This window comes from Rhinopithecus bieti, unplaced genomic scaffold (assembly GCF_001698545.2).
Source record: "Rhinopithecus bieti isolate Rb0 unplaced genomic scaffold, ASM169854v2 scaffold_18353, whole genome shotgun sequence".
NCBI lineage: Eukaryota > Metazoa > Chordata > Mammalia > Primates > Cercopithecidae > Rhinopithecus > Rhinopithecus bieti.
In genome coordinates this window covers 29610-41734 of record NW_016809465.1, presented here as the reverse complement: position 1 = coordinate 41734, position 12125 = coordinate 29610, and the positions used below count along the sequence as shown (strand labels likewise).

Sequence of the window (12125 nt, the reverse complement as noted above, 5' to 3'; positions counted from 1 at the left end):
ATAGGTTTGCAAAGGCTCCATGTTCTGACATGACCTAGAGCCTCAGACTCATGTTTATTCCATGCTGACCTAACAACAGCCGGGGGAATCAGAATTAAAAAAAAACAAAAAACAAAAACACTTCACTCTAATAAGTAAAACTGTCTCAGAGTTGAGGCCAGCTGCCCAACCCACTTGAAACCTTTCTTTGACAACTCAAATGTGATTGGACATCAGAGAGAAAAAGAAAAAACATAATCCACAGTCTAAAATTTACTGTTTTATGCCATGTTTGACTAAGCTAAAAGATAGGACCAACTGATCCAGGTAGACACATTTTTAAACACTGTGTGCCATGAATGAATGGTTTCTGAGAAGGATCTCAGATCTTTGCACATGGAAACTTGACATGCATAATTTCTCTGCTTTGGTAGAAAGTCAGGAAGTGAGAAAGTGCATTTTATAGTGTTAGCAACAAAAAGTTGATGCATACAATGAAAATAGCTTCTTTTTTTTTTTTTTTTTTTTTTTTTTTTTTAACAGAGCCTTGCTCTGTCACCCTCACTGCAACCACCACCTCCCAGGTTCAAGCAATTCTCCTGCCTCAGCCTCCTGAGTAGCTGGGATTACAGGCACGTGCCACCACACCCAGCTAATTCTTTTGTATTTTTGGTGGAGACGGGGTTTCACCGTGTTGGCCAGGCTGGTTTTGAACTCCTAACCTCAAGTGATCCGCCCACCTTGGCCTCCCAAAGTGCCCCTCATGCTTCTTATAACTGTAGAAGAGCTACTGCTTGCCTGTAAGTGGGTGGTATGGGAAATACCACACTGGGAAATCTGAAATTATTGGGAGAACAGATGTCTGGAGACCTGGATTCTCTCCAGCTCTGTTATCCACAGGTATGTGACCCTCTGAGTACGTCAGTTTGCCCCTCTGACACACTGTTTCTTCACCAACCACGAATAATAATATCTGTTCTACCTAGCTTATATGAATATATGTGAAAGTAGTTTGTAAGCTGTAAAGCACCAGTTCAAGTAAGAAATTATTACAGCATTTCCATGATATTCATCATCTGGAAATATGTTGTTCACTGTAAATTCAAGCAAGGATAAAGAAGCATGATATTCAAATCAGCTGTTTCAAAATTAGTATTTATGCTAGAAAAAGAAATGTTTTAATTAAAAAGATGTTTAAATGTTCCATATTTTAAATTATTGGATGGCTACTTCTGGATAAGAAAAATTTGTTTTGGTTTCTCACCACTGGCTCTTGTTCATCTCGTGACAGGTTTAGGCACACAATTACAACACTTCTGTCTAGAAGTTTTCTGCCAGAAACCTATAGCTCACTCTTCCTGGGGATCGATTTTTGATTTCCCTGTTATTGATCTGATAACACCCTCCCCCAAAATATAAAGTAAAATAATAAAATGTATTCTGAAGCATAATATGTGTTTAGTTTAGTATTGTTTTAATTTTAGATGCTATTTACTTTGTTGTTATTTGAAGATATGCAAGCTTTCTAATTAAATTCACCAGTTGATATAATTGAATAAAAATGTTACCAAATAGTTTTTGAGTCTTTCCACATAATCAGTGCTATACCTGTGTTACCTCATTCAGTCTTTGTATCAACTTTATGGGATTGGTTGTATAATTACTCCCATTCTACAGATGAGGCTGCTGAGGCCTAGTGAGTTTAGATAACTTAGCCAAGTCATATAGCTGTGGTTGGATAGGAGTAGTACTCAAACCATGTCTGTAGGACCTCAACTTGTGCTTTTTACTAGTAAGCTACAAAGCTTCCCCCATTTCAAGGGATATGGAAATTTTCGAATGGTAAGCCTCCCAGAAATCTATGAAAATACTTTGTCTTGAAATTTTAAAATTGAATGAGCTGGGCACTGTGGCTTATGCCTTTGATTCTAGCACTTTGGGAGGCTGAGGCGGGAAGATCACTTGAGCTCAGGAGTTCAAGACCAGTCTATGCAACATAGTAAGACCTAGTCTCTACAAAAAAAATTAAAAAAATTAGCTGGGTGTGCTGATGCATGCCTGTGGTCCCAGCCACCCAGGAAACTGAGGTGGGAGGATCTCTTAACCTGGGAGGTCAAGGTTGCAGTGAGCCATGGATTGCACCACTGCACTCCAGCCTGGGTAACAGAGCAAGACTCTGTCACCAAAAGAAAAAAAAAATCAGATGAATGTTTTATTTTTAAAAGTATGCTTGATAGATTCTTGATAGTTCTTGGGTTTAAAGAAAAATCTATGTCCATAATTACCATATCCTATAATTTTGTACCAAACTGAAAAGACATGTTGGGCTTGTTTCAGGAACACTGTCTTAAAGAAAATTTAACTGCAGTTATAATAAAAAGAATAAAACACATTTTATCTAAGTATGCCAATCACTGGTTTCACATTTTTTCTTGTGGGATAACTCCCAAGCTCTGTACGATTCCTGGAGAAGAGGTTACCTTGGGACACAGATGACAACAGATCATGGCAGGAGATCTTTTGATTTAGATCATGTAAATGCTTTTATTCTAATTCTAAAAATTGTATAAAATGGTAATCTCAGCAGATAGAGAAATGTAAAGATTAGCACAAGGCAGAGGCCAGCAATCATTTTGAGCCTGAGCATGTGCCCTGGAAAAGAGAGGAAGGAAGAAGGAGACTTAAAGAAAAATGAGAGTGAAAACAGGCTGGGCCATAGTGGGAACAGTTTAATATAAGGTTCTGTCTAACCTCATCTGGGGGCCACTCAGGCCAAAAGATGATCAAGCCCAGGGTGAAGTCTAAGTCAAACATGCAGGCGAATCCCTCAGCATTCTTAAGTTTGCCATTTTCAAAAGATAACCAATGAGAAAAATGATGTGTGTTTGTGCACAATATGTAATGGTTCAAAATCTATAAAGTCACATAGAGGATAGGTAAAGTCAGTGCTAAATAGGGCCAGCATTGCTAGTGGACTAGTCATGATTTTAGCCAGTTCTTTCATGTGCAGATGAGGAAACTGAAGCCCAGAAGGATCTTCTCCTTTTAAAGGATTTGCCAAGCACAAAATAAAAGGGGTTATGTCCCAAACGACCAAGAAGCTACAGGTCCAATTCCAACATAATTGATACCACCATAGTATAAAGTCCTCTTTAGACACACACACACACACAAAGCCCTAACCACAATTCTTATTTCTGACAGTATTCACTGCTGCAAAATCTACGAGACAATTTATAGCAGCTCTTGAAGTTCACAGTGATGAAATACAAACTATAAATCCCAAATTCTCAAAAAGTAAAGTGTCTTGTCACTAGCGAAGCATATCAGGCTTCCTCGGGGCCTTCTTGCCAGACCCTCAGACCCAGTTGTGAGCAGACCAAGCTTCTCCTAACTGTCCTTCACGCTGAGGAGGGACCATGGGGAGAAGGAGGAGGGGCTTATGCAGCAGAGAAAAACAAGAAAATGAACATAGAGGTACACCACTGCTGTGACCCAGCTACATGGTACATTCGTACTCTGCTTTTAAAGGTACAAGCAGCTTTATAGCAATCACAAACATTTTTTATTTATTTATTTATTTATTTATTTATTTTAATTTTTTTTTTGAGACGGCGTCTCACTCTGTCACCCAGGCTGGAGTGCCTTGGCGCCATCTCGGCTCACTGCAAGCTCCGCCTGCCAGGTTCACGCCATTCTGCCTCAGCCTCCCCAGTATCTGAAACTACACGTGCCCACCACTACGCCTGGCTAATACACACACTACTATTTTCTGTTGAATTGTAATTTATTTTCTTTTCCTAGAGCTCATCTGAATTTCTAGCTCAAGTGCATTTCCACACAATAGGAGGGGTTTTAGTTTTGGCACTTCCTGATAAACGTGGCCGAATTCAGTGATTTCTCATTATTTCCCCTCTGTATTCAGCATCAGGGTTCTACTCCTGCCTCCTCTCCCTCCACATCCCTTCCTTGATCTTGATGCTATGGGGCCCTGGATCTTTGGAAAGGGGCTTCCAGGCACTGGTGTTGATCTCCCTGGGGCCTATTCTGGCATCTGCTTAACGTAGCTTGGGGATGTCAGCCTTCACCTTCAGGCCAGCCTCTCTACCACTGCTCTGCTCCTGCCACATCGCATAGCTGCTGGACGACATGCTCCACATTGCTCTGGAGTTCACATTGCTCTGGAGTTCACCTGAAAGCAAGGCTCAGATCCTCCTGGCTCTCATATCCTCACATTGAAAAGAGAGTGGGGTCTATCCTGTTTTCCCCAGAATTCAGCTTGAGGCCAAAGGACTGATTCCTTGCCCTGAGTCTTGCTCTTACTTCTCTACACTCCTGCCTCTGCTTAGGGAATCTCTCTCCAGTTCCCCAAATCTAAAAGAAGTTGATGTTTTTGTGTCCTGCTTCTCACCACTCTTCCGGGGTGAGAGTGCCACCCCGGGAGCAATGCCTGCTTCGTTTCTCCAGTCACAGAGTGGGGGAAGTTAACACATTTAAAGGGAAAAATGATTTAATGTTTTGTAGCATTGGCCTGCCACATTTTTATTGTCTTATAACATTACATTGGGGTCATTTTAACACAGTACCAGCAGTATTGTGCTGCTGAGCCTCCATAGTGGTCATTTTTAGTGGCTGCAAGATGATCATTCCATTGAATGGCTATAACATAATGTAGTTAACCATCACTTTATTATTGGACATTTATTTCCAATTTTTAGCTATTATACATAGCACTGCCATAAGAGTTAGTGAATTTTGAAGAAAAACGTTTAACAAGAAGCCTCAGAATGCTGTTTTATAGAAATTGAACTAATGTGGATGAAGTGGTTGCTGGCATGATGGGTAGTTATCTGGGGCTTAGTGCCCACCAGCCATTATCTTGCTTTTAAGATCATAAATATTTTATATACTAGGGACTCAGATTCTTACCCTAAGCTGGTTGCTATCATTTCCCCAACCCCCGTGTTGTGAGGATTCAGTATTTCCAAAGGGCATTAGATTCCTTAGCAGCTGGAACTCTTGTCCTCTGTGGATTGGATCAAGGAGGCAGATTGGATATAGTGTCCCATGGAATCTTCTGTGCTTTGGCTTACATTCAACTACAATTTTGCATTTGAAATTCCAGAGCCCTTTTTTCTACAGCAGCGGAAATCTAAATAGTTTCCACTAGTTTGCTGAACACAGTTTAAAATTTTCATCATTCAGGAAATTTATGAGCTACTATATTGTAAAATAGCAAAGGGCTTGATATGGAGCTAAGAGAGTCCTAAAAACAAGAAAATGTGAATATTCTGATTCCTACAAACTAAAATTTGCAAGAATGTCTTATAATATTTTTATAGGACATTTCTCAATATCCTACATATGAGATCTCCCTTGTAAAATCATTTTTGCTTAAAAAAAAGGATAAAATAGAACTGTCTCTTACAAACATCATCACAAACATTTGTGTCAAAAGACCAGCAATGCCACTTGTAAGATTTTTCCAACAAATGTGAAGAATTACTTTTGTTAGTCAACATAAATATCAAAATATTTATTTTGAAATAGAAACAAAATTAGAAGCAATTTAAATGCCTGTCAATAGAGGACTGGTTTAAATATTAAATTACAGATACATGGTAGAATATTAAATATTAAAGTACAGATACATGGTCCCTGTTCTTAAAAAGTAACTACGTTCTTATGTGGAAGGATTTCCAAGATACTCTGTTAAATGGTAAAAATCATGTTCCGAAAAGTGTTGAAAGTGTTTATAGTATTCTAATATTTGTGTAGAAGGAAAAAGTACATCTATTCTTATAAATTCATACACTATTTCTAAAAGAGCATGGAGGAAACTGTTAACAGGAGTTGCCCTCAGGATGAAGGAGTGAGAGATATTTTTTTTCACTGTGTAATCATCTACCTCTTACATTTTGTACTATGAGCATATGTTACTCATTTGAAAGTAATCTATTTGGTGGTTCCTCAAAATGCTAAACATAGAATGACCACATGACCCAGCAGTTCCATTCCTGAGTATAGTCCCCAAAGAACTGAAAACAGGGACTCACAGATACTGTATGCTAATACTGAAAGCAATATTATTCACAATAGCCAAAAGGTGGAAGCAACGCAAGTGTCCATCAACAGGTGAATGTGATATGTACATACCATGGAATATTATTCAGTCTTAAAAAGGAGGGAATTCTGACACATGCCACAACATGGGTGAACCTTGAAGATGTTATGCTAAGTGAAACAAGTCAGACATAAAGGACAAGTATTGTATGATTCTAATTATGTGCAAAACCAGAACCAGCAGATTCATAAAGACAAAGCAGATTAGAGGTTACCAGGGGATGCAGGCAGGGAAAAACAGGGTAGTTATGACTGGATAGTCACCGAGTTTCTGTCTGGGATGTTGAAAAGGTTTGAGATAGATCATCATGATAGTTATACAATATGGTGTATGTAATTGATGCTGTTGGACTATACACTTAAAAATGGGGGCTGGGCATGGTGGCTGACACCTGTAATCTCAACACTTTGGGAGGCCGAGGCGGACCAATCACCTGAGGACAGGAGTTCGAGACCAGCCTGACCAACATGGAGAAACCACCGTCTCTACTAAAAATACAAAAGTATACAAAATTAGCCAGGCATGGTGGCACATGCCTGTAATCCCAGCTACTCAGGAGACTGAGGCAGGAGAATTGCTTGAACCCGGGAGGCAGAGGTTGTGGTGAGCCAAGATCATGCCATTGTGCTCCAGCCTGGGCAACAAAAGCAAAACTCCATCTCAGAAAAAAAAAAAAAGGGTAAAATGGCAAATTTTATATTATATGTATTTTACCACAATAAAATGTAATTTAATTTAAAGAAATAAAATATAATTTTATTTAAAGAAAAAAGTATGTAATATATTATATACATTTTGCAAATAAAATGTAATTTAATTTAAAGAAAAAAATTCCTGTTCAGCTTAGCCTCTTCTCTACCAGAAACTTCCCCAGAAACATTTTTCCAACCTGATCCCATCCTCCTAAAGCAAATAATACCGAGTGTATAGCATGTGCCAGGGTTCTTCATTGAGCACTATCAAAACCAGAAAGATATGTGGACAGGCATCCTGTGTTTCAAAGGAGCTTATCACATAGCCTAGAGATCAGATGTGTGTATCACTATCGTGTGAAGCAGAAAGAGTGCTAAACAGACATCCTAACCATGTGCTGTGAGTGCCGAGGCAAGAATAAACCAACTCAGACTGGAAGGGCCAAGATGGCTTGGCAGAGGAAGTCGCCGATAAGGTGACCTAGAAGAAGTGGGATTCATTGGAGGCCCTGAAGGCTGATAAGCCAAGCTTTATTAGTAGGAAGGTGTACCTCTGAACAAAGGGTGGTAGTCTCCTGTCACTGGGCTGTGGTTATGGGAGGATTATACTGTAAGGCAGTATAATCCTGAATTCTGAAAAGGCAGTTGAGGCCAAATGATACCCATTTTTAAGTGTCCAGTTTAATTTATTTTGACTTTTAAAGGTTGGCTGTGGGGAAATAGCTTAATAGCTTAGGTTTTTTGTTTGTTTGTTTGTTTGTTTGTTTGTTTGTTTCTGTTCTTTTTCACTATCCTGCTCACCATTTAGGGATGTGAGCCTTTTATTCTTATCAAGCAGCAAACTTGAACAGTTTACATTTTTTAATGTCCAACTCAAACTATGTTTGCCATCTAGTGATTAATCTACGCCATTACAACAACCTACTTAAGATCTTTGTTTCTTAGCAAGGGAGCCAAACTCACAGGCCTCCAAATTCCATTGTTGGTAGTCATTTTTGCCCTGAACTTCTCTTCCCACTTGCCCTGATGTATACATCGAAGTTCAGAGACATCAGTAATAAAATCTGATCCCCCAAACAGTACTATAATATTCACATGAAAGGAAATTTTAGTTGGTTAGAAGAAAATGCGCTTTAGAAATGAGAAGTTTAAGTAGGATCAGACTTGAAAATTAACCAATAACAACACACGTTTGTGTGACTGTAGTCCTCCCAGATATCCTGGCGAGACTCATTGATCACAGTGTATGTCACATTCCTTTCGAGGCTTTTTCTTCTTCCTGTATATCCTATAAATAGAGCCAAGAATGTTAATAGCTTTTGATTCTGAATAAATGGTACCTATTTGTAGCATACTTCAAATTTCTGACTTTCTGAATGCCTGTCAAAGAGGGAAACCTACACTTTCTTCTTCTATTGTTACATCATTGAGTAGAATTCATTTTCCTTCAAAGGTTGTCGTTAATCACTTGAGAGAGTGGGACATGAAATATTGTGTTGTATGTGCAGGGGACTTAAATGTACATATTGGCCACTCAGAAATCTTTTTTTTTTTTTTTTTTTTTTTTTTTTTTTTTTTTTTGAGACGGAGCCTCCCTCTTCGCCCAGGGCTGGAGTGAGTGGCGCCATCTCTGCTCACTGCAGCTCCAGCCCTCCTGGGTTCACGCCGTTCTCCTGCCTCAGCCTCCCAAGAGCTGAGACTACAGGCGCCCCCACCACACCCGGCTAATTTGTTATTTAGTGAGACAGGGATTCACCGTGTTAGCCAGGATGGTCTTGATCTACCTGACCTATGGTCCCCGCCTCGGCCTCCAAAAAGTGCTGGGATTACAGGCATGAGCCACTGCGCCCGGCCGGCCTCTCAAATTTCTTAAAGGGCCTAGGGTAACATTTTACAGCTGAAAACTTAGAGTTTCTAAGTAGATAATGATGACTTCTGTTTTGGAAAATATAATAGATCCAGTGTGTCTTTTTGCCCCTGAGATCTTGGCTATTTACTCAACTGATTTACTCAACAATTATTAACTGAATGTCTACTATTTCCATGACTCTAGCTAGGTACTGTGTTAACTATTAAGATAACATCTTTTTTCAAAACTTTGTTATAGCCTCCTGTCCCTGCCTCGTTCTGTGGGATCCAAGCAAGGATTTCTTACACTGCATTTTGTCCTACAAGCGATTATGCTGTAGAGAGACAATGGGTGCAATTTCTACTTTACTGCCAAGTTCAGCTTGTTATTCAGGCTATGAAGCGATAGCGTGGATGACAAATTCTGTCCTCCAGTCCAACAGCACTCCCCTCCCAAGTCCTGAAATGTGACAGAACGTGTTGACGTGTTGTAGGAAGCCATTCACTCAACCTCAAAAACCATGTGAATTGCTTGGCTGTCATTTAAAGCTGATACTACCTTTTATTTTTTGGGTGAATTTCTCTGCATCTGACCTTTGCAGGGAAAACCAGAAATACCGGGTATATGTCGTGATACCGCTTCTGCCAGGGTTCGAAGGAGACATTTCAACCGGCGGAGGAAATGCTCTACAGGCAATCATGCACTTCAACTACAGGTGCCAAAACTCTGAATGGTCTGTTTTGAGCTTTCGGTCATGCATGTAAGCTGATGAAGGGAATGGCAGTGTTTCTCCACATCCATTCAGTGGAATGGGGAACAAATGAACACTTTATCTTACTTTCAAATCTTGGCCTGTTTGCTAGTTGATAAAATTCAAATGGAGCCTACAATGATAAATGATTGGCCTAAGACACATGGCAAACATAAAAGAACTAAAATATTAGTCCCTCTTGTATAGTTATTGTCTGTTTCTATATATGTATAATGTTGATTAAAACTTATCTTTAAGTGGTTAAATAGCTATTGAGATTTACATGTACTTTGCAGTAAATAGAGAAAAAATAAATGCCTGAAATGGTATGATTTGCTTGTGTTTGGTTATGATTCTTTAGGTAGCAAGTCCTTCAACAAGGTTGATAATGATAGCTTCTGTTAGTAAATAAATTCCCGGAATTTTGTTTTCTCTACCACATCTTTGTTAAAATTTTAGGGAAAGTTTTGTGCTTGATATTTTTAAAAGCTGAGTTTTTATATTTATTTAAAAGGGCACACTTGGGTTCCTCTGAAGGCTTCAGATATGGTCAGTGGAGCATTGTGAAAAGGGCTAGAAAGTGCTAGCTGGTGGGTGGGGGAAGCACAGGCTAGAGAGCCTGCATAGAAGGGGCTGGAAACGCACCTCTGACCTTCTTTCAGGGTCACTTAACCAAAATCTCTTATTTTTGTAAACCACCTGTAGTTTCTCACCTTTCTAATCAAACCCTTTTGAAAGGTGGGAGAGGACGAATGATACCTTACATAGAACCCTTGGTAAGTAAAGCAGATTAGGGGTCAGGGCTTTGGTCAAATCGGGGGTGGAGGCTTAGATGCCCTCCTGCTTGGGCCCCCTCCCCAGATGCTCCTGCTGGAGGATCTGTGCACAATTTGAATGCACCATTGTAGTGGAAATTTTTTTTTAATGCTCTTTTTTCTCACTGATGTTTCAGACTTGTATCTGTTTATCTGCCAGCTTTTCAAGGATGTATTTTGTTTGTTTCCTTCAGGGTGCTTTGCCTTGTTACAGTACAAGAGAGCTTTAACTGTGCTTTGGCCTATATACTTAGACTGAAGATTTGCACATTTCTAATATTATCTGATTTACAAAGTGATTTTAAAAACCTTTTCAAGTATTTAAGGCTCTGACATAATGTTTAATTGAATTTTATTAATTTCATTCACCATTCTAATATTATTTTTGCAATATTGTCAATTGTAATAGTTTTCTATGACTATTTTCTTGCCTTTGAACCAGCTGAACAAAATAACACATTTGGCTTTTGTTCAGAAACAAAATCTATAACCTTTTACTATGCAAAAACATCTCTGTTTGCCGGCATCATCTTTAATAATATCAGCATTTCTCAGGCATAAGTATACTCTTTATTACTCTCATAGAACAAGCGGATGAAGCATAGAATTTTTGGTTTTGTCAGATTTTATAATTCATGAACAATCATCAGAGTCTTAAGAAACAAAATCATTACCTTTATTTGAGACTATATTTTTCATTTTTAAGTGGTTTTGCTGACTTTAGAGACAGCCCATTCTAATAGTTTAATTCGTAAATTATTCTGCTAAGTGCTTGCCCTTTTCACCTCTGAGAGCAATGTGATTCTGTAAGTATTCTTATCTACTGATGCGTTCTAAATTTATCTTTGCTGTTACCCAGTTTTGTAAGAGGGAAAGTTCATTCATGACCCATCGTTTTTTAATAGCCTCTCTTTCTAAAATCTGACATGAATTTTATAACTTTTCCATTTACCCAACTCAAAACAACTATCATGTCCCATTAGTAACATTACAAAAGTGATATTCATGTAACTTTTTAGCATTTAGAAATATATGTAGCATCTTCTCATAGAAGCACTTGTTCTGTTTTTACTTGTGTTAGGATTAAACCTACAGACATTGCATGGGATTGGTTGCTTTGAAACCTCTGTAATTATTTTTTTTCCTTTACATATTTTCAGAACCATGTGCAGAGGAGAAAATTCCATTCTTGGACAGTTAAAAGCAGAGCGTAAGTAACTGCTTTTTTTCTCATATGGTGTTTTTTTATTATGAAGGCGAGGTATCAGTAATCATTAATGTTTCACAGTGTGATTATAGAACTCTATTTATAAAAGGTACCCCACAAAATGTTCACCTGTAATAAAGCATTTATTCTCATTTAGTTGCCCAAACCATTATTCAAATGAAGACACCAAGACTAAATAGGTAATAAAAACTGAGCATCTTTATAATTTCTATTTATTTTTGTTTATAATTATTTTGATAATAACAATCATCTTTATGAGACATTATAGTTGTTTGTTCTTCTTTATCTACTGAATGCAATTTTTTATACTTTTCAAAGACGCTTTCACAGATGTCTTCTTTTTGTTTTTGTTTTTTTTTTGAGACAGGGCTTCATTCTTGTTGCCCAGGCTGGAGTGCAATGGCACGGTCCCAACTCACTGCAACCTCTCCCTCCTGGCTTCAAGCAGTTCTTTTGCCTCAGCCTCCCAAGTAGCTGGGATTACAGGCATGTGCCACCACGCCCAACTAATTTTTTTTTTTGTATTTCTAGTAGGGACAAGGTTTCACCATGTTGGCCAGGCCTGTCTGAAACTCCTGACCTCAGGTGATCTGCCCGCCTCGGCCTCCCAAAGTGCCGGGATTACAGGTGTGAGTCACCATGCCCGGCCTCAGATGTCTTTTTTTTTTTTTTTTTTTTTTTTTTTTT

At 38.7% G+C, this 12125-nt stretch overlaps 1 protein-coding gene across 1 annotated transcript in view; it reads left to right on the top strand.

Moving 5' to 3' along the window:
• Nucleotides 1-12125, top strand: part of PLD1 (phospholipase D1) — a gene marked incomplete at its 3' end in the record, with an annotated part of 205359 nt that overhangs the window by 166456 nt on the left and 26778 nt on the right. The window contains exons 22-23 of the mRNA XM_017889473.1: nt 9246-9359; nt 11371-11420. Of these exons, the coding sequence (XP_017744962.1) occupies nt 9246-9359; nt 11371-11420 (164 nt within the window). The remainder of the gene's footprint in view (nt 1-9245; nt 9360-11370; nt 11421-12125) is intronic.